Source organism: Capsella rubella, unplaced genomic scaffold, assembly GCF_000375325.1.
Source record: "Capsella rubella cultivar Monte Gargano unplaced genomic scaffold, Caprub1_0 scaffold_5, whole genome shotgun sequence".
NCBI classification, from domain to species: Eukaryota; Viridiplantae; Streptophyta; class Magnoliopsida; order Brassicales; family Brassicaceae; genus Capsella; species Capsella rubella.
Window position 1 is genome coordinate 12,510,152 of NW_006238919.1, and position 20,726 is coordinate 12,530,877.

Here is a 20,726-nt window from a genome sequence, read left to right on the forward strand (position 1 = left end):
AAGTCAAGGCCTAACAAGTCCTTGACTAAAAAGTAGTTATGTGACGAAACTGTGGCTTTATAATGAGAACTTGCAAAACGTCGAGATATTTACATCAAACATAAGCACACTTATGTAAACGTAGTTACGTATAGGGCAAGGCACATGTACTTCGGAAGTCTCTGTTTTGTTTTGTTCGGTGATTCCTAGTCCTTGATGCTGAGTTGCTGACACAGACTACGACAAATCACAAATCAAACGATAATTAACTAAATATTTCTACAAGGACTAGTCAAAAAAAAAAAAAACTGTATGGTCTGGATGATCAAGAGCTGTACCTTGTCAAGTTTCAGATGTAAACAGAACTTTGACTGCCTCGAAAACCTCTTCACTGGGTTTTGCAGCATTAATCTGGTGGAGGAATCAGAAACAAGAATCAGGAACAGCATATGATAGTAATGATTATGGAAGAGAACTGGAAAAAACAAATCCTAACCTTTCGAAGTTTCCCTTTAGATTCATAGTAGCTAACAATAGGGAGGGTAGATTCAACATACACTTTAAATCGCTTCTTTATCGTCTCTATATTGTCGTCTTCTCTTCCCTTCATAACCAAGAAACAACTGGTAAAAGATAAACAAGATCGGAACTAGATATCATTTTTCAGTTAAGATTAATTCCAACCTGGTTCCTGTTCATAATGCGTCTTTCCAGCTCTTCTTCTGGACAATCAAAGAATAGAACAAAAGCAGGCTCGATTTTAGCCTGTCAAGATCCAGAAAGTATTAAACCAAGGCTTCAACGAGACAAGCAGGACTCGATTAGACTCTATAACAGGCATCAACGAGAAGTCAGTTGACAATTAGATTAAGACATGGGTTAAGATGATCCTTACAACATTTTCGAATACGATCCGATTTTCTTCATTGCGAGGAAAACCATCAATGAGGAACTTATCATTACCACTTTCCTCCATAGCTTTACACAAAAGTTTTACAGTTATCTCAGACGGCACAATTCTCCCCTCTGCAATCATACTTTGGATCATGGCTCTGAAAATATCCACAGAAAAAAAGAAAGCAGAAAACTTCACCAACTGTTGGGTTTTCAATTTTTCATCATACAAAATCATCATAATCCTAGAATAAAATCATCATATAGTATGAGACTGAAGCAGAACTTACCCAAATTCAGAACCAGACTTGATTTCTGCTCTAAGAAGATCACCAGCACTTAAATGGGTATAGCTGAAGTGCTTCACAACGTTAGCACACTGAGTACCTTTTCCACTCCCAGGACCACCTAGAGCCAATCAACCATTCAACACCACACAAAATAAAAATCCAACCTTTAAGCATGATTTTACATATATAGAGTGGAATTACTATTACCCAACACAAAAACCACGGTTGACTTCTTCCACCTAGGGCTTTCACGTTCGTCCTGTAACTAAATAACATCGTTGAGTTTACGGAAAAATTCCAGATTCTTTTAGTTTCAGGAAAAATGAAATTGGATACACAGGTGAAATCGATACCTTAGTGGAAGCTTCAACATGAGTTTCCATGATTAAAGACGATATGACGGTGAACCAAACGCTGAAGTTTGAGTACAGGCGAAGATGATTCAGGTGAAGATAGACACTAACGGCGTGTAGTCTGCAAACGGGTATGATTTAACGGCGTACAGCCATCTTCAAAGTGAGACAACACGGCGTTTAATAGGTGGCATTCAAAATAGATTATAAAACACGTTCAGTGGTCCCAGACAGTTCCAATAAAACGGCGCACACTCTACTAGTCATGAAGTAAACGCCATGGCGTTTATAAATAGCAATGGCAGAGTTATTACAAAACGTCCCAAGAGTCCCCAACAAGGTCTGATCATGATCATATTCATATACATACAAAGACACAGGCGATGAACTATGTTACAAGCCGACGAACGTGTTATCAACACGCGAATTTATAGTTCTCTACTTATAAAATAAACCATCACCAGAAATACACACACACTGACACACATATTGGCTTTTATCATCGTACCCAAGCAACAGCATCAATCTCATCTCTCGCTTTCTTATATAACTCGAGCCTCTTCGCGCACTCTAGTCTCCTATCCATCAATGCCGGATCTTCATCTAGTAATTGTCCCAACTGTTTCCCCTGTGAAACAAATATAAGATTTGACACGCATTGCAGAGAATCCATAAGATTTGAGACATGTTTGTTATTTTTGACTTCAGTTTACCTCTCTCTTACTGATCTGTGAGTAGAAGTAATTGAGCAACGCGAGCTTGGCTTGTCTAACCTGACAATAAACACAGGCTTTTGGAATTGTGTTACGAAGTGTGTCTGAAACCATGTTGACATACGCGGATACATTTGATGCTATCCTTCTGAAATGTCCATCTCCATACTGATCTAATGTTGCAGGCGAAGGAGAAGCGGCTTGATTTTTCTGGTTGCTTACTGGTCTTTCCATTTCTTGAGGAAGTTTCCGGAAGAAATCAGCCGTTAGATACGCAGATTCCATGTCAACAAGTCGAACAACCGACTTCCTGCTTTCTTCCCTGAATTTCTCCAAAGAGCTGTTGGCTGCTGCAGCGAGCTCAACTTGCAGCGAGGGGAAACGCTTTAGCTCCTGCATTTTTTCCATCAGGGATATCCAGTAAAAACCTTATCTTACATTCTACCAGTAATATGAAAATCAATAGTTTGAAGAAAAAAAGTCTCACCTCAGTTTCTGATATTGACTTCCTCACCAGCTCTTTCAAGACAAAGTGAACCTGTTGCATATGCGCCAAACTCATTACGGTCTTATGTATATGTTAAAGTGAAGTGAAGAGACAATGTAGAAGAACTTACAGCATCTACAGAAGCTTCGGCTGGACCTCTAAAGTATCCCAGCGCCCCTTCAATAAGACGGCGATAACCCTGTTCTGGTGCAATCAAGTGAGGTTGATAGCCATCAGCCTCAGACACGATTCTCTTAACGCTTTGCAGAGAAAGATGGCGATCAAAAGGAAGCTTTTTGAGTGCAGCTGGAAGTTGATTGTCGAATACTCCATAGATACGGTCACCTCCAGGACGCCTAAAAATGTAACATGATGTTAACCAAAAAAACCAGCAACTTACGCATAAGGATTTCCGCAGGAAGATGAGTTACAATGTTTACCCGCCATCCAGATGTTCCTTGAATATTTTATCGAATGCACGGCACATCTCCAATATAGTGTATAGTTGAGCCTGAGAAAGAAACCAACAGATTTAGCCCATAGTAAAAAATGTATAACTTCACTGAAGAGAAATAGTTTCACATCGATGTACTCTCTCACCCCAGCATCGACTGCGACAGGCCTACCCATGCGGTCTAACTCCCTTTCAAGTTCTTCAATGCTTTTGTTTATTAATGATAGGATACTTGGAATACGGGTCCTGATAACAGACTCCAAGTGCTGTGGAAAAAAAAAAGATCATACAGCAATTGAAGAACAATGTATAAAACCATAAAATAAAGTCGCAAGCATTTCAGGAATTGATTGAAAACCTTTGAAAGAAGCTTGGCCAGATACACTGAACCCATTTTGCTGGCTAAGTGACCATAGTCAGGACTGGTGTCGAAATATTCTCGTTCTTTCCGCCTCGCAAGCATCATATCAACATTCTTATTGATATCTGCTTGTGAACGGTTCACTATCCCAACCCAAGGATGTTGCAGCCTATATGATCTTCCTTCAAGAACCTAAGGCAAGCAGTTAGGTATGTTAGATCAAATATTCTTAATAAAAAAGGTAAGAAGAGGAAAGAACGCTGTAGATTTAGCTACTTATGATCATACATAATCATTACGGTGAACCATGACACATGAACCAAAAGAGATGAAGAGGTGCTTACTTCCAATGCATTAGTTCCTTTGTCCATCAAGTCTAACTTGGTAAGGACACCAAATGTCCTCTCACCTGACACAACCAAAAACTTATGTCATCATCAAAAGGCATTACTTCCTGCCAAATCTATCATTTCATTTGCAACAGAATAGCAAACAAACCTGTTGGATCGACATCTTTCGCGAGCTTAATTGCATCCGATGTGGCTATGTCTTGGTTGGCAGGAGATATAGCTAATATGATACAATTGGGCTGGAAACAAACAGAATTAGCCAATTTTGGAACTGGAAGATGCATCTTAAGAATTATAAGCAGAGAGAGTAAAATTTTGAAACAACGCAAATAGAGCCTGATCATATATAGCTTTACAGTCTCACCAACAAAAGTTGGTGATACACAAAACCAGCAGTTCTCACCTTATCAACATACGTGCGAACCATGGTTTCGATATCCTCAACGATGGTTTCCGGCTGTCCCTCTGGAAATCAAAGACGATATCAATAACCTTCATAGGGCCATCAAATAATAAAGAAATGGAAACCAAAGCTAGAGTTAAAAGAATCATACCAACAGCAACCTTAGTCAAACCGGGTAAATCAACGAGAGTAAGATTGACAACTGTTTGGAACACAACATAACAAGGGGCAAGCATCAATGTTAGTTCCCAAAAAAAACAAGTTCACTACGGGAAGTAAAACCCCACAAACTGTAATTAAAGCTGACCATTTGGAGAGAAGATACTGAGGTGAATAGGAACTGGAGATATCTGTTTGCTCTTCCCTGTGATTCGATCAGTCTCATCCTCAATCTCCTTGCGAACCAAAGCTGCAACACCAAAGAAAATTCAATGAACACTCTCAACTACTGTCTCTGACCAGACCCACACACCAACCAGAACATGAGAAAATTCATACGATAGAGAAACCAAAACACACTCTAGGTAACAAAGAAAACAGTAAAGAAGCAGAGCACAAATATACATTTAAACAATACCTTATAAAGACAAAACATTATATAGAGATACATACCGAAATCTGTGAATTGTCTCTTGGGAAGATGAAGGAACTCTGCATATTCCTCTGTTCCATCATCCGTCTTATGAAGCTGCAACACTAAAGGCCGTCTCGTAACGATACCTGCAGAAATACATGTTTCTCAAAATCAAAGCTCCTTGCTTTTATTAACAAACACAAAAGAAGAGAACATTGAAGAAGATTTAAAATTCACAAACCAGATCCTCTAGGAAGAAAATCTCTCCCAACAATGCTCTCAAGAACAGAAGATTTCCCAGAGCTCTGCATAAACCCCAAAAGAAAAAAAAGAAAAAGCAAGTTGAAGAGTCAACAGAGTAAAACAGACAAAAAAACAAAAACCTAGGAAGAAGTCAAAGAGCTAATTAAACCGGAGAAATCACCTGACCACCAACGACGGCGACGGTTGGAAGAGCTTCCCAGAGAGAATTGAAAGCGTTATTTCCAGTTCCACCACCATAGTCACCAAGCACGGTACATGCTCTCTGTATCCTATTAACTAACCCAATCAAGCTCTCCATAGTCGTCATCTTCCTTCTTCGTCAGTTTCAGATGAAAATTTAAAAGTTCCAAAGACGAAAATTCAGTTTAGAAAATGGGAAAGCTGCTTGAAAATTCGACAACAGACCACAAAAGACTTGAAGAGAGACAAAGAAGAAAACTGTTAGGGGCAAAATAGGGAAATGAATTAGGAGAATAAATGTCGTATGGTTCTAGAAGGTTTGATTTGTGTGCCTGTGTGGTTCGGTCGGATTTACAGAGATAGCTTTGCCGTCGTCACGGAGTCGCCTGTCGCCTGGCTTTGGTTCGGTACGGTCTGGTCTGGTCCATCCAAAAGGGTCAAATCTAAAATAATAAAGTGTTCAAGATTTGTGGTGAGCCTTTTTTGTAACGCGTAGTACATACAGTAGTTTGAAATTTCGAATTTTGAAGTTACACGTGGACCCCTCACCCAAACACACAAAGAGATGCTGTCGGGAGCATTATTTGAAAGGCCCAATAAACAGAGAAGAGTTTTGTGTACCTTGGACCCGCTATTAGCATTTTCGGAAGGCCCAGAAGGCTTTTTAAATAAATAAAGGGAAGTCTTTTTAAAGCCCAATAAATAAATAAAGTTTAAGGCCCATGAAAAGGGGTAGGAACACCACGTGGCAAGAGACTGGAGAAACGGACGAACATTCGTGTGGGATGGATGGATGTGTTGGAAAAGAGAAACGATGGCTCGTTTTCACCTAATACTTGTCGGCTTCTATCATCCATCGTCACATGCTTCCCTTTTAGATTTTTTTTTTTTTTATATATATCTTTTATGAATAGATTAAATAAGATTAGTCTTGGAGAGATATATATATATTAGTATTATTAGTTCAAGAATCAAGTGTTTGTTTTTCTTTTAAGGTCAGTGGCTGAGGTAATCACTAAACATCCTCTTATTCAAAATCCAATGGTATTGGTCCGATATTTATATAAACGCAATGTCAACTATATAACTAGATTTTATTGTTAAAGCGGTGGGAGACTTATTTTTCTAACGTGTCTGAGTGGGCAAAATGCGTAATAGATAAACACCGCAGCAAGTAAACAAAAAAAGTCACTAATCAACGTAACTGTAAATAAAAGATTATCACAAGTCAAATAACCAAATATAGCAAAAATCATTTCTGGTCCACAGTTACTAGTTTAGATGAGATCAGTACTATTTTGTAAGTTGGTAAAAATTCCCAACCAAAAACAAATCAATTCATTAACAAATAGAGTAGTGACAATTTTGCATTAAAAAAATATATATAAAAATGGGTTAGTGATAAAACGATCTGTCAAAATGGAGTGCTTACAAATCTCCAATTAATAAGCTCATAATTTCTCTCTCTTTCTCTATTATATTCTATCTGTATTTTTTATTTTAATTATTATTATTTCCGACAGAGAATGCTTTATCTCACCTCCGACTCTTCATCCGTGGTCTAAAAACAGAGAGATCTTAGAAGAAGAAGACAAAATCTTTACCACCAGATCTTTCTGCTTCCTTCTCTTTCTTCCTTGTTCATCTTTTACAGGTTGTCACATCACTATAATCTCACCGATACTCTCGGACCCCAAAAAGCTTTCTTTCTTTTTTTTCTTCTCAGAAAACTCAATCCTTTAGTCCATATCCTCCGATGAGGTGTAAGAGACACACCGTCGATTTCAGCAGCACAAACGGCGTATGCGCTTCTTGCCTCCGTGAACGTCTCCTCTCCCTCGCCGCTTCCGCCGCCGTCACAGCCGCCGTTGAAGATAACAACAATCGTAACCAATCACGCAAATCTAAGAACCCTCCTCCTCCTCCTCCTCCGCTTTTAGTCTTCCCTCGCTCTGTTTCTCCTTATGTAACCCGTAGAAAATCCGACGCCGGAGACGGAGGAGGTGATCCTTCAACCACTTCTAATCGGAGGTTCATCACCACGCCTCAGGTAGATCTCGTCGGATACTCATGCAAGGACTTGGAATCGAATCGGTCTCATAAACCAAAAGAAGGTAAAAAATTGTCTAGATTCTCTAATCTATTCAGAGCTAGATCTGAAGATTTCGATTCAAATCCTAAATCCAACAATCCTAGATTCTCTTGCGACGCGTCCGAGTCTTCGTCGTCATCTTCACGGTCATGGATCTCGTCGATTCTCTCCACCGGTCGCCGGAAAAAGCAACCGTGTTACATAGAAGACGTAATCGCAGGTCGCAGACCTCAACGTATATACTGTAGAGGAATGTCACCTGCCAGAGATACCGAACCGGAGCCAGAGCCGGAGCCGGAATCAATAGATGAATCGAGAAGAACACCGGCGGCGAAAACCCCGGGGAGGAGAAAGATTGGGAGTGGGATAGGGAAGAAGAGCATGTCGGGGATGGCTTTTTGTTTGAGTCCGTTGGTGAGAGCGAGTCCCAATTGTCCGTTTAAACGGAAAATGAGATTTCCATCGGAATTCGGTAACTCCGGCGATGTAACGGTGACGGAGAAGCCTCATATATCAGCAGCGGCGTCGTTTTGCGCAAATAGATCGAAGAAGCTTGTGGATTTAGGTCGAGTTGATCGCCGCCATTGAGTTTTGGGTGGTTTTAGTCTGGTCAACGTGTTCTGTTTGACTAGTGGATTGGATAGTAACTATACAAATTCACTCGTGGCTTTTCTAAAGATGGATTTTTCCAAATCAAGCTTTTTAATTGGCTTGAGGTGAATAATCAGAATGGAAAATAGTTTTTTTTTTCTAAATACTTTTTTTACCAACTTGTAATGTTTTGTTTCTGATTGTAATTGTAGAGTTTGATGGCCTAAATAGTTGTGCCTAAGAGGAGATTCAGATAAGCAATGTAGTGTTTTTGTTTTTGTTTTTGTTTTATGAGAATTGTTAGAAACCTATGAAATAGATCAAACCGGATCTAAATTCCAACAAGCTTGGGTCAAATCGTATAACGATTAGATCCTAGTAGTATATATATAAAACCATACTACTAGTACCGAATCAGGTTTTAGTCAATCTATATGAGCTCAAGTATTAATTCAGATGTATGTGATTAGACTAATCATTACGGTTTTGAATAGTCGTAATGCGGGAGCTAAGATTTTGAAAATTTAAACTGAATTTTGACACATGATTTTATGGCTTATCATAAAAGAGTGTGATAGTTTTGACTTGTTTATTTTGTCTTCACCTTAGAAAAGTTTATCTAGGTTTACACAATCCTTCTTTTCTTTCTCTAAGTCCCACTTTTCAACGCATAAACCTACAAATTACAAAACTGATATTGGAATCGCTTATGACACAAGTATCAAAATTTCTTTTATCTGACTTTTTATAAAATACAGAGAGTGTTTTCAATTAAACTTTGTAAAGTTGTCTATTTAAGCAAGAGGGTCCATGGGATCGATGGGTCCGTGAACGCTCATAGAAAATGAAGTTTGGTAATGGTACGAAAAAAGATCAAATTATCTAAAACGCAACTTAGTTTGAGTTATCTAAAAAAGAAAAGTTGATTGGAATTTCATTTGTATTGTTTTGACCTAATGACATCACTTTATTACCTTTCCAACCGTACAAGTTTCTGTCCCGAAAGCTCGTAATATCTATCAATTTGCTGTTAACCAACTAAGCTACGAGCATAAGGTATTATTAACTGTCCTATGAGAAAGTTGCAAATACAAAAAAAATCTCTTTGAGGGAACATTGTTGACTGATAACAGCTCTTACATTCTGGCTTGTGAGAAGAATCTAATGTCAGGAACAAGTGATTGGAACAAAAGAACACATGCTGTCACTGATATTACAAGAAAAACAAAACCTGAAACTCTTTGGTAGATGATACCACCATTGAATTCAATGCTAAATATCACTGGACGACTGCTAACAAGTCGCTTTCTTTGCAAAAGCAATGCTTAGCATCTGTTCCAAAATCAACCTGAAGAAATCGAGAGAGAGAGAGAGAGAGATGTCTCAGTTTCACAAGTATGATAAAAGTCATAACAAAATAGTGTTTACTCAATGTTACATCATAATCATCAAATACAAACCTCATAGGCGCTCATATCAGAGAACACAACCTGTAAAAGAGACAAGGGCATGAGTGAATGAAGAAGGGGATCCATACAGTGATTTCATTTATCTATCAAGTCAAAGATGAGTCCATTACCTTCTTGCCAGGTCCTACTTCCCCAACCTCAGACCCAACAGAGACAACCTGAAAATAATCAACTCCTCCATCATCAATTGTTTCTTCTCAAGTCTTGTAGCAAACCAAGTAAAAGAGCAGGGGAGAGAGAGTGAGAGAGAGGCTTACCTCGCCTGTTAGGTACCTCTCGAATTTGACAGCTGATTTAGGCAACAGTACTCCACCTGAGGATGTCTGCACACAAGTAAAATACTTTGCCACATCAACAACATGATATAATCAATATAATTCACAGCAAGGATTGTAACCATTCCCTAAATACATTCTCTCTGAATACATTGATTAACCAAGACTCGAGAAAGACTCATGATTCGTTAACTGAAACCGCAATACCACGAGCTGAGAAACTAAACTAATAAGTTTTTTTTTTGTTTCTTTTCGTAATTTCAGTGTCCTAATAAATTGTTCCCCACTTATTGTATCTTTCGAAACGAGAAACAATCCCAAGACTTTCAGATCATAAGGGGACATTTCAAATCGACAGCTAAGGAATCATAGGAAGAAAGCTAATGACATCGACTGAGAAAGCAAAAAAAAAAAAAAGGAAGAAAGAGAAGAGACAGGACCTCAGGAAGCACTTCAAGACGGACAAGGACCCTGTCTGCTTGTGGAACAACCTGCAAAACCCAATTACAAACAAGAATGATCTCCACGGGTTAAACCGAAAACACCACCACGGACAAGACGACGAAAGAAAAAGAAAAAAAGAGGTGTACCTTTGCCGGTTCCCATTTGGTGGAAACGGCGTTAATTAGAAGGGAATTTCTTCGAAAGCCTATAGAAGAAATAAATAAACAAGAAGGAATTCATCAATGTAGAGAGATGACACAAAACAAAAGCCCCTACCACAGAAAACAGAGAAACACTAACTAAGATTTGTACCGAGAAAGGTCTGATTAGGTAGACTAGGAGCATTGGTTTTGATGGGAAGAGATAAGAAGGGTTTAGGTACTGTAACGAAAGTAGAAGCCATTGGATAAGGTTAGGTTCCTTCTCGATGAGTCACACGACACGGCGGAGTTATTAGGTTGGGAAGGTGAGTAGAATCGTTCCGTTCGTTCTTACCGTGTTTTTTTGTTGTTGGACAAACATTTCTTCTACACACTTCTCACGAGTGCCTTTTGAAAAGTCTCTTGTCCTTTCTTCGAATTGATTTTGGGCCTTATAACTATCTCGGCCCAGTTACTTTTACGCTCATCTTTGGAACACCAGTTTCAGTCACGGTTTGGTTTTCATGATAATCCAACCTGAATGCCACGGTGTGAAAGAAGCTAGAAGTCTCTTCATCTGATTAATTTTGTAACAAAATTTGACCTTTTTGTGGTTTTGGTATATCCCGGTTATAGATTGTTGAGTTCTGATATATCCAAAACATAAGTTATGTCTATCCAAATTAAAATTTGGTATCATCTGGAATCAATGGTTTAAATGAACGAATCACATTGGACACACGAATTACTCAAAATTGTCAGATTGGAAGAGAAAATATAGACCATACGAAGTAGTAATATATAATATAACTAGACAATTCATCTGTTATATCGTCAGAAAATAAGTAAAACAACCAAAAAAAAATATCCGTAGTTGAAGCGAAGAACTTCAGATACTGTTTATATATATGTACAAACCAAAAAACAATGCTCTGTTTTTTTGTTTTTTTTGGTTTTTTGGTTTTTTGGTTAAAACGAAGAGAATGAATAAAATGTCACCGACTCACTCACCAGTCACCAGTCTCACACTCCTGATAGCCACCGGAAAAGCTCACTTATCTCTTCTCCGGCATGATTCGCTTCTAAATCCACCACGTTCATTTCCTCGCTCCGGCGACTGCTCCCCGTAAAAAATCTACCAGAGCTTCTAAAGGACATTGCACGCGACGATATACCTCTCGAGAGCCTGTCCACGTAATCCTTGAGCCAGCTTCTAGAACCTTCGTTACCTACATCCGCCGCTAAACTCGCTTCAACCGCCGTTGTTGTTGTTGCAGCCGCGTCTTCTTGTTTTCCCGATGTGCTTCTACGGTTAAAATTCGACTCCGAGATTTCTGATTCGACGTCGTCGACAATGTAATCGAACGAACCGATTGAGTAGGATCGGTGCTGATCAGGAGACTCTGGAATCGGTATCTGACGACGGCTGATGGATCCGATTTCGAGACGGAAGCTGTTTTCTCCTCCGCTGCTGTTGTTGTTGTTTCCGCCGGCGACGACGAGAGACTTCATGAGATCGGACTCGGAGGCGAAGAGAGGAGAACGACAGAGAGGACAAGTCTGGTTCGAGACTAGCCAGATATCGATACAATCGGCGTGAAAAGCGTGGCAACAGAGAGGAAGAAGACGGAGCTGATCCTCCGGTTCAAACTTCGACAAACAGACGGCGCAATCGCCGGAATTCGAGGAAGTAGATCGACGAGTCACGGAGGAGAATTTGAAAATAGGAAGCGAATCGAGAACCGATGATCGCTCTGTTTCCGGAGCGACTCGGTGTCCGGAGAAACGACGGGAATCTGAAGAGAAGGGGACGGCGGAGGAGGAGGAAGGAGGAAGAAGCGAGCTGTGGGTACAGCGGTTGAGACAGCGGAGGAGGAAACAAATGGAGACGGAGATGAGAAGAGTCATGAGAAGGATGAGGATGATGACAACTACGCTAGGTTTGAGATTATCGAGAGAAGAGGAGTGAGATTCGTAGTTTCCGCCATGGCTGGGATTGATGAGAGAATCCATTGATGAGAGAGTAGGCTTCACAGAGAGATAGAGAGAGAAGGGAGATACAAATTTAATTCCCAACTGTTTTTTATATTAATGGGTGCGAAGAAGGGAGAAGAGAGGCACGTGAGAGAGAGTGAAAGAGAGGTCACGTGAGAGTCATGGACCGGTCTTACGGTATAAAGACGAAGCGGGGACGGACGTTGGGAAAGAGGCAGAGAAATAAATGTCATCGAACCAACTCAATGTGTCCATATTTAATACCATAAAAGTTAAATCAAATCAATTGGCTTTTCCACTTCTTATCTTTCACCTTCTTTTCTTTTTTGTATTTATTCTAGGTATTTTGTTAACAACATTGTTAAGGTAGTAATAAATTGACGAGAGCAACATGTAGTATTTATTTCTGTAAACATATTCTACACTATAGATTGATTTAAAATATGAAAGAATTGGATCGTTATAGTTAATGAGATTAATGTGATAGTTTCCTAACAGATAAATAATAGAAAAAAAAAAACAAAATATGTAGATGCAAGAAATGTGTTTAGAAAAGTATGGTTTTGTATTTGGAGGTTACGGAATCATATCTTTGAGTTCCTTACTTTATGCTTACCTTGTTGAGTCTAAAAACAGATGGATACCATTTTTGACATTTTTTCCCACAACATTGATTCTTATGATAATTGCTTTTTTGGATAGGAGCACAGCTATCATTATCTTCACACTGTCCTTTTCTTATACTACTATCCCATTACTAGCTTCTTCTTTTTTTGCTTCCTGCCAAGTGTTACAAAATCCGAGGTTTCTATTTTATGCAATAGAGTCCGGAAAAGTTTGTCTCCTTGCGTGAACGAAACCAAGAAAGCCACACCGGTTTAAAAGGGAAAAAAAGTTTGAAATTTAGTTCGTAAATTTGTTTGTTAGGAAATGGCACTGATGAACATAGATCTTGTTTTGCTAGTATTGTTTAATTTGAATAGAATGTTAAACATTCTATATTATCCAGAACCTTAGTTAATTTATATACTAGTTTAGTACCCGTCCAATGGACGGGTTATCTTTATTTAAAATTAAATTTAAATTAAAATATATTATAACTATTAAAAAATAATTTCCAAATATATTTTTTGAAAAAATAAGAGAAATTATTTTTTATTTGGAAAGAGATTTTATTTGGTTTGAAGTATCAAATAAACGTGTATGTATAACCAAATATACAACATAATATACAAAATTTATTAATTTATAGTGTTTATATATATATATATATATTTGGGAGCTATTTGGGAGCTATTTGGGAGCTATTTGGGAGCTATTCGGGAGCTATTTGGGAGCTATTTGGGAGCTATTCACCATTATTCATAATATTGCTAAAATATTTTTAAAATTCTTAATTTAGCAATTATCCTCTAAAGCATGATTATACCATTTTGTAAAAATTAATATTTCTTAACTTTCATTTTTTCAAAAAATAATCATTCTCATACTATGAAAATTAATTATTTTTATTTAATATGATGGTAAAGTTCTTTCAAATTAACATCAATCTAAAATATGATGTTCTAGACAAATATAATCATTTGTAAATAAGTTCATATAAACAACGCAAATAAACATAACGATTCTAAAATAAATTATAGCATCGTTAAGGAAAACATTAAAAAATCTTTCAATACGAATTATAAAAAACTACATATTTTTAAAAAAAAAAAAGTTTTAATTATTATATTACGAATTATCATTAACTTTTGTTATCTTTGATTTAAGCTAAAAAAATTATTTTCAAAAATCTTTTATTCACCCTTATGGTTTAGACAATGAAATTGCTCAATGGCATAATACATTCATACATAAATTAAAAATTAAAAAAATATAACATATTATAAACTAAAAATCATGAATAAAAATATTTATTTAGTTAACTCAAAATCTATTTTATTTGTCAAATGTAAATCCTAATTCTCCTTTATGAACCCAAACTGATAAATAACTTTTTTTAATTGTAAAACCTAAATCTCACACCTCTTTTATAAACTCAAACCGATAAATAATCTCGTTTAATTATAAAATCTAAAATATAATGTGCAATTATAAACTCAAACCAACATATAATCCTTATAACTGTAAAACCTAAATTTGGCCAAACCAAAAATTAGGTTAATAGTTGAAAGAGAATTTTTGAGAAATACCCCTTTTGGTATAAACTTTTAAAAATACACCAATTTTCTATCCTTTTTTAAAAATACCTCTTTTCAAATATGAAAAATTGTAAACTTTAATATAGTTTATAAGGTATATCTAGATCATTATTGCTACTCGGAGACTCAATACAAATATTTATAAAGTTTTAGAAGGTTCTAAACAACATTTATAAGACTTTTATAAAGTTTTTATAAGGTTTACAAAGTTTTTATATGGTTTTGAAATAATTGTTAAAAAATTTTAAAAAGATATTTATACGGTATTTATAAATATAAACATAAATTTACCACTTTTTAAAAATACCCCTATTTCAAACTTTATCAAAAAAACCACTAAAAAGGTTAAATTTTATCCAAATATGTGTGTAAACTTATAAATATACACAAAAATTACCTTTATATATGTATAATTTTTATATATCTTTCATAAATAGCGTAATATACTTTATAAATACCTTTTAAAATTTTAAAAACCTTATAAACCCTTTTAAAAACCATTTAAAAACCTTATAAAACTTGTAAAAACGATTTAAACATTTTAAAACTTATAAAATATTTGTATCAAATTTCAAAGTAGTAGTTATTATATAAAAGTACCTTATAAACCTTATAGAACTTTATAATTTTGTAATTAAACAGGGATATTTTTGAAAATTGATAGATAAAGGGGGTATTTTTGAAAAGGGGTACACCAAAATGGGTATTTATCAAAAGTTCTCTTTAATTTTTTATAATTAATTTATATATTTTATTTTTAAATGTTTTTAAAAAAACTATATTTTTATCTTAATATTAACAAAATTATATATAACATGCTGTGATATCTTATGTTTTACTTGACACTTATCATGATCACGTGAGTTAGTAAATTTAAAAACCAAGTTTTGACATATAATCTCGTTTAATTGTTAAACTTAAGCCATAATTTAAGTTTAAAAAGATAAACCATACTTCTCATTTATCATTTATATATCCAAAACAACAAATAACCTGTTTTAATTGTAAAATTTAAGTTTAAAACCTTAATCCTCTTCTGTAAACAAAAACCGACATATATTCTTTTTAATTATAAATTTTAAATCTTTTTCTTATTAATAAACCAAATTGACATAACTGAAATTAGGTTATTTGTTTAATTTTATTAATATATAATTCTACATAATATTTATTTTATATATTTCCTTTTCGATAGAGTTAATAATATTTCAATTTTATCTAAATATTAACGAAATTAGTTATGCCACGTGTCAACATCTTATCGTTTATAATTGACACATGTCACGATGTTGTTAATGACTGACTTTAAAAACCAAGGTTTATATAATAAGATATGGTCAAAATACGTTTCTAATTAATAAACACTCAGGACGAGCCAAAACAAAAAACTATATAGTAGTAATATATGAATTCCACAAGTTAGTTGGGTTAAGAATTAATACGACTCCGCAGGGGACATGTGAAGGAACACAGCTCTTATTAGGATTTAGGATTATATATATGCACAAATCAGAATGACACTTGTAATATTAAGTCCGTCACGTAATGCATTGAGGTAGAGAGAGACACGTGCATGACTACTCATTGTTGGATATTATTGTTTTTCTTTTTTTGGGGTTTATATTAATCTGTATATTTTTGCGTAAACTGAGGTTGCGGTTGCACGTTCGTCGCATGCCCTCTTACTCCATTTAGGTCTTACAATAAAAGTTCATAGTTTGGAGTTTTCACTGCTTTTATTTTATTTTTATATAGATAGATAAGAAAAGCATAGAGTGTACAAATATATTCGAAGATATATAATAATATCAAGCTATCCCAGAAACTATGCCACCAAATACGTAAATCGCATGTAGTTTACAACCTGTAACTGTAAGCATTATGTATTCGATTATCGATTATGATAACTTTTAAACCCTATTAAACAACCATCTCTCAGTGTTCTCCCAATCATTATACTTAAAGTCTTTGCCAACATTTTCCCATTTTTTTGTGCTTCTTACACCTTTATGTGTACAGTTCTATAGTATATAACATGTATAAAGAATGTGTTTAATTATCATACATATATAGATCAAATGCGGTTTGCCATTTGACAAAAAAAAAAAATTAATAATAATACTAAGCTAAAACATTAGTTATCAATCAATTTTTAAAAAATAAATTTGGATTCATCTTTTTACATAGTATAGAATAGTAGGTGGAGTAGTTTAATAATAAAACACCTATGTTATTAAATTGTTTGAACTTATATGTTCGGATAGTGTACCAAAATTAATATTTTATTTTGCTGTATAATTTTGATACAAGCTACTTGTATATAAATTCATATGTCAATTTTGTTTTGGTTTAAAATGGTTAAACCAAAGTAAAAAAAAAAAAAAAAACAGTAAATGTAATGAGGAAAGGAAAGAATCAAAGAAACATGTATGGTTGTGAGCTATTGTGTCTGTACCCCTCAAAGGACAACAGAGTCATTAAAACAGACAACCTACTTTTATTCATCAAAAACGTGAATATTTTCCACGTCACCTGTTTTTTTAGTATTGTCTTTTCCAAATCCATTTTGTTTACTTGATTTTTTCCTACTTTACTTGTATTGCACTCTAAGCATGTTCTTCTTTTTCCTATTCTACAACTACAACAATAAAAAATTTAGGAAAAAAAACCCTGAGAAATTTTTTTTTTAAATTAGATCGGTAGCTCAAAGTCAAAGGGTCCAATAAAAAGCAGCTGACGGTGTAAAAAAGATCGAACAAATCGTGAGCCTAGATGATTAAAGTGTAATCTCAAAAGAACGTAAGATGTTGAGATTATTCTCAACTTGTAAACAATTCACACTATCTCTTTTAAAAATAAAGGACCAGACCAATCAACCTACAATAAATACGGTATTTTCACTAATATAGGAAAGTGAGGTTTTAAGACGCTATCAAGGATCAAACTAGTGATATTGCCCAAAACAGAGCAATATTGTCTCTCTACAAAAAAACTTAGTAAAAAGAAGAAATACTGGTTCTGTTAACAATACTGGAATTGGAAATGATCATCTGAGTAGAATAGAGGGTATTTAGATTAACCACATTTCATTAATGGTTTCTCATAGTATAACAACACTATATAAATCAAAAGTTTTGTTTTCTTCAGCTTTGATGCTTCTTCACTAAATAACAACTATTTTCGTCTGCATTTTCAAAGTCCCTGCCAAGATAGAAACAGTGCTTGTAAAGGTATGACTTCTTGCCTCTGTATCCTCCTGGAAAAGAAATGTAAATAAGATGAGACATTGTATTTCTCCTGTAAAATGTAAATAAGAGTAGACACAGATGCGATAAGGTAAATCAAACAATCTTGAAAACCCTTACAAAATTTAGGCATTTCATTGGTGATCACAAAGTACGTACATGGGGGAAAAGAGATGATACTTGCAATAGAAAGCACAGTTTGAGAACCATCATTTTAAATTTCACAGAACATGAAATAGAAACCAAACCTACTCACCATTTATATTCATCGACAAAAGAGTCTCATTCTCAAATAAGCTTTCAGATAGATCACTAACACAAGCCAGATAAGACCGGAAGCTCCTGATTAAGTTAGTCCCCAAAGACCACAATTACTCTCTTTTCCCATGCATTGATTCTCAAAATAAGCTTAGATTCAGCTTTGGAGTATTTCCCTTGACGCAATTCTCCGAATTCATCACAAATTCTTGACAAATGCAGTAGATTAAGAGCCAAGTAAGCGAGCAAAAATGTATCTTAAAACTTATCAAATTCGAAGGCCTTTGTAAATGATCTAATGGGCTGAAGACTGACGACACCCATCTCTATTTGGGCTCCCAAAGACATATAAATGTAGTAGAAAGTAGAAACAACAATTAATGTGAAAAGTACTAAAAATGCAATAGTTAAAAAATGTAAAATGTAAAAACGGAATAAGCGAACCGTTGCAAAACTGTAAAAAAGTCGTGGTATGTACATCGAATCACAAATACTGGACAACAAATGTTATTGCATGCAAAAGCAAGACGACGCGAGTCTCTAACATTCGCGGCTTTCAGTTGCTGCCAGGTTGCCACGTATCATAAGACTCTGACCTTAGCTGGCGCACGACGGCACGAGCGTTTAGAGATGGTGCGAGCGGAGGGGAACAGAAAAGATGGTGCGAGCGGAGGGGAACAGAAGGTAGCTGTAATGGGCCCAAAGAGACAAGATATTTGGGCCTTGTTAGTAGTAACGTGGGCCATCATTCATCTTTTTAGTGATTCCTTTTGTCGTGTTGCCAAGGTTGCCTCGTCAGATCCCAGTTCTATTCCGGACAATGTGGGTCCACTCTAAACTCGACTCGACGGTTTTTTTGTGGACCAAACTCATGTAGTGACGAATATTAGTTTTCTTTTTATTTGTAAATAATTTATTGATGTTTATTATACAGTGAAAAAATAATATAGAAAATTAATGCCAAATGAATTATTGGAGCTCAACTTTTATTATTATTTATAGTTATAAGAAACTAAATTATGTAAACCTTAATTGTTATGGAAAAAATTAATTATATTGATATAAAAATCATAATATAAAAATTATTAGCTCATAATCTTGTAATCAACTCTGATTTAAATACATCTAAACTCAGTTCTTTAGCTGTTAAACAATGTCAAATTTACAAATCATAAATCGAAAAGTCCATAGATCATGCACAATGCATGATGTTGTTGGCCAAGAGAGATAATAATGGAACCCGGAAAAGGAATTAGGGCAGACTCATTTGATTCCCTCGACGAACCAGGTCCACCCAACTATTCATATTTTATTAAACCATAGTATATGTAAAAAAATCATATTTTTTCTTGTTATGCTAAAACTCGAATATTATGCTAGTTCATTTTCGTGAAATCTATCATCCCGATATAGCTTAGCAATTAGCATGGTAGACACTCTTGTGTGTAGTTTTTTACACACGCAAAACCAAAAATTAAAGATTCTATTAATAAAACAATTTTTTTTGTTACGTGAGATAGTGTCATAAAGGGAGTTAGAAAGTACTCACCCAACCTAAGAAAACTACAATTAAACACCACCGAACTCCCTTTTTTTAATTTAATCATTGAATTAGAACTTAAATCACGGATACTTAAAATAAAATTTGATGATCATTGTATTGATTTGAATAGGAATGAACGGTCACGAAAAATACAAAATGGTAAACCACAGAGCTAGAATGGTCCGGGGCACAGGCAATCAGATACGCTGGCTTTCTTTCTATATAAGACCCATCAGTCCACCACGGTTTATGAGCTTCTTCTTCCTCCTCCTTGGAACGTGAACGTCCCATCTCCTTCTTCTTGATTCCATTAGCTATCATAAAAATCCGGTTGTGAATAAACCAATGGATTCCTCCTATTACGTTGGGTTTTCGGAAAACGAGGAGCCACACTTTCTAGAATCTTGCTCTCTTTGTCGCAAAGCCTTATCTATCAACTCCGACATTTTCATGTACAGGTACTTCATTCATTCGTTGCTTGCGATCCAAACAAATCGGTCTTTAAACTCTGTTTTCGGATCTGGTTTCTGAATACCCGTGAACAAACAACTTGCCATTTTGGATACTAGCTTGTTAATCTTATAAATTAATTAAGCTTTTTAAGTTTATGGTTTTGGTATTTTATTCTGATCGGTTCAAAATGATTGCAGAGGAGACATGGCGTTCTGTAGCCAAGAGTGTAGGCAAGAACAGATTGAGTATGACGAAATTAAATCAAAGAGCTGGAGAAAAAAGTCGTCGTCCAGATGGAAACCGTCTGATTCGAAAGATTCGGTCGCCGGCGAAACCATACGGACAAAAACTCTCATCATGGCTTAGTTAGCTGACCTTTGTAGATTATATTGGAGGATGTGGAGCTTAATAAATAAAGAAAAAGAGAGAGAGAGAGTTAGAACGGAGAAGCCAACGTATATTACTAGCTGTGATGTTTTTGTTCTCTCTCTCTCTGCTTACATTTTTGGTTTAATTCTGGGTTTTTTTACCACTGAGAAACGAGAAAAGGTATTTGTGTGTGTTTCTTGATGATTCTCTTCGTTTAAAGAGAAAGAAAATAATGCTTAAAAAACTAAAGTTTCTTTTACAATTCAACTGGGCTTCCTTTTAAAATGCGTGGCCCGATTTTAACTTTTGTGGCCTACTTTTAATATTGGGCCTTTTTCGTAGTTTCTCT

General features: G+C 35.6%; 6 protein-coding genes across 7 annotated transcripts; 2 read left to right on the forward strand and 4 right to left on the reverse strand.

Annotated features, from left to right (window-relative positions):
- Positions 1 to 36: 36 nt before the first annotated feature.
- LOC17887226 (probable UMP-CMP kinase 1) lies at positions 37 to 1,652 on the reverse strand. Of its 2 annotated transcripts, none has more exons than XM_023782476.1 (8): positions 1,517 to 1,652; positions 1,371 to 1,422; positions 1,164 to 1,281; positions 875 to 1,031; positions 664 to 744; positions 476 to 583; positions 318 to 390; positions 37 to 216 (listed from the first exon to the last, which is right to left on the reverse strand). In XM_023782476.1, exons 1-7 carry the CDS (start codon positions 1,544 to 1,546, stop codon positions 322 to 324), a joined length of 615 nt encoding a protein of 204 aa, XP_023638244.1. In that variant the 5' UTR covers positions 1,547 to 1,652; the 3' UTR covers positions 37 to 216; positions 318 to 321. The 2 variants fall into 2 exon arrangements, with proteins under 2 accessions (XP_023638244.1, XP_023638243.1); XM_023782475.1 differs by having other exon boundaries at positions 1,371 to 1,428.
- A 98-nt stretch (positions 1,653 to 1,750) lies between these two features.
- LOC17886774 (dynamin-related protein 1E) lies at positions 1,751 to 5,747 on the reverse strand. The gene is made up of 15 exons (XM_006293104.2): positions 5,283 to 5,747; positions 5,100 to 5,163; positions 4,897 to 5,004; positions 4,592 to 4,693; positions 4,436 to 4,486; positions 4,285 to 4,346; positions 4,030 to 4,120; positions 3,876 to 3,940; positions 3,529 to 3,723; positions 3,317 to 3,436; positions 3,157 to 3,227; positions 2,847 to 3,072; positions 2,717 to 2,767; positions 2,230 to 2,622; positions 1,751 to 2,144 (listed from the first exon to the last, which is right to left on the reverse strand). Exons 1-15 carry the CDS (start codon positions 5,427 to 5,429, stop codon positions 2,016 to 2,018), a joined length of 1,875 nt encoding a protein of 624 aa, XP_006293166.1. The 5' UTR covers positions 5,430 to 5,747; the 3' UTR covers positions 1,751 to 2,015.
- Positions 5,748 to 6,727: 980 nt separating this feature from the next.
- On the forward strand, positions 6,728 to 8,303 carry LOC17886572. Its single transcript, XM_006291483.2, has one exon. It carries the CDS (start codon positions 7,059 to 7,061, stop codon positions 7,980 to 7,982), a length of 924 nt encoding a protein of 307 aa, XP_006291545.1. The 5' UTR covers positions 6,728 to 7,058; the 3' UTR covers positions 7,983 to 8,303.
- Positions 8,304 to 9,029: 726 nt separating this feature from the next.
- On the reverse strand, positions 9,030 to 10,682 carry LOC17885637 (10 kDa chaperonin 1, chloroplastic). The gene is made up of 7 exons (XM_006291963.2): positions 10,486 to 10,682; positions 10,320 to 10,378; positions 10,170 to 10,220; positions 9,712 to 9,777; positions 9,565 to 9,612; positions 9,446 to 9,475; positions 9,030 to 9,333 (listed from the first exon to the last, which is right to left on the reverse strand). The coding sequence occupies exons 1-7, from the start codon at positions 10,574 to 10,576 to the stop codon at positions 9,265 to 9,267; spliced, it is 414 nt and encodes a 137-aa protein (XP_006292025.1). The 5' UTR covers positions 10,577 to 10,682; the 3' UTR covers positions 9,030 to 9,264.
- Positions 10,683 to 11,091: 409 nt separating this feature from the next.
- Positions 11,092 to 12,695, reverse strand: LOC17884809 (E3 ubiquitin-protein ligase ATL4). Its single transcript, XM_006290302.2, has one exon. It carries the CDS (start codon positions 12,324 to 12,326, stop codon positions 11,337 to 11,339), a length of 990 nt encoding a protein of 329 aa, XP_006290364.1. The 5' UTR covers positions 12,327 to 12,695; the 3' UTR covers positions 11,092 to 11,336.
- Positions 12,696 to 19,825: 7,130 nt separating this feature from the next.
- Positions 19,826 to 20,608, forward strand: LOC17886556. The gene is made up of 2 exons (XM_006292055.2): positions 19,826 to 20,013; positions 20,206 to 20,608. Exons 1-2 carry the CDS (start codon positions 19,901 to 19,903, stop codon positions 20,372 to 20,374), a joined length of 282 nt encoding a protein of 93 aa, XP_006292117.1. The 5' UTR covers positions 19,826 to 19,900; the 3' UTR covers positions 20,375 to 20,608.
- Positions 20,609 to 20,726: the final 118 nt, after the last annotated feature.

What these genes read in the sequence shown, in the direction of transcription:
- LOC17887226 (XM_023782475.1), bottom strand. Translation starts at nt 1,546, where the DNA reads ATGGAAACTCATGTTGAAGCTTCCACTAAG. An exon ending in ATGTTGAAGCTTCCACTAAG is followed by an intron (nt 1,429 to 1,516) that starts GTATCGATTTCA and finishes GATGTTATTTAG; the next exon opens with TTACAGGACGAACGTGAAAG. An exon ending in GGATCGTATTCGAAAATGTT is followed by an intron (nt 745 to 874) that starts GTAAGGATCATC and finishes GGATCTTGACAG; the next exon opens with GCTAAAATCGAGCCTGCTTT.
- LOC17886774 (XM_006293104.2), bottom strand. Translation starts at nt 5,429, where the DNA reads ATGACGACTATGGAGAGCTTGATTGGGTTAGTTAATAGGATACAGAGA. An exon ending in AAGGAACATCTGGATGGCGG is followed by an intron (nt 3,073 to 3,156) that starts GTAAACATTGTA and finishes TTACATTTTTAG; the next exon opens with GCGTCCTGGAGGTGACCGTA. An exon ending in AGTCAATATCAGAAACTGAG is followed by an intron (nt 2,623 to 2,716) that starts GTGAGACTTTTT and finishes GAAAAAATGCAG; the next exon opens with GAGCTAAAGCGTTTCCCCTC.
- LOC17886572 (XM_006291483.2), top strand. Translation starts at nt 7,059, where the DNA reads ATGAGGTGTAAGAGACACACCGTCGATTTCAGCAGCACAAACGGCGTA.
- LOC17885637 (XM_006291963.2), bottom strand. Translation starts at nt 10,576, where the DNA reads ATGGCTTCTACTTTCGTTACAGTACCTAAACCCTTCTTATCTCTTCCC. An exon ending in AAGTAGGACCTGGCAAGAAG is followed by an intron (nt 9,476 to 9,564) that starts GTAATGGACTCA and finishes TCTCTTTTACAG; the next exon opens with GTTGTGTTCTCTGATATGAG. An exon ending in CTGATATGAGCGCCTATGAG is followed by an intron (nt 9,334 to 9,445) that starts GTTTGTATTTGA and finishes CGATTTCTTCAG; the next exon opens with GTTGATTTTGGAACAGATGC.
- LOC17884809 (XM_006290302.2), bottom strand. Translation starts at nt 12,326, where the DNA reads ATGGATTCTCTCATCAATCCCAGCCATGGCGGAAACTACGAATCTCAC.
- LOC17886556 (XM_006292055.2), top strand. Translation starts at nt 19,901, where the DNA reads ATGGATTCCTCCTATTACGTTGGGTTTTCGGAAAACGAGGAGCCACAC. An exon ending in TCCGACATTTTCATGTACAG is followed by an intron (nt 20,014 to 20,205) that starts GTACTTCATTCA and finishes AAATGATTGCAG; the next exon opens with AGGAGACATGGCGTTCTGTA.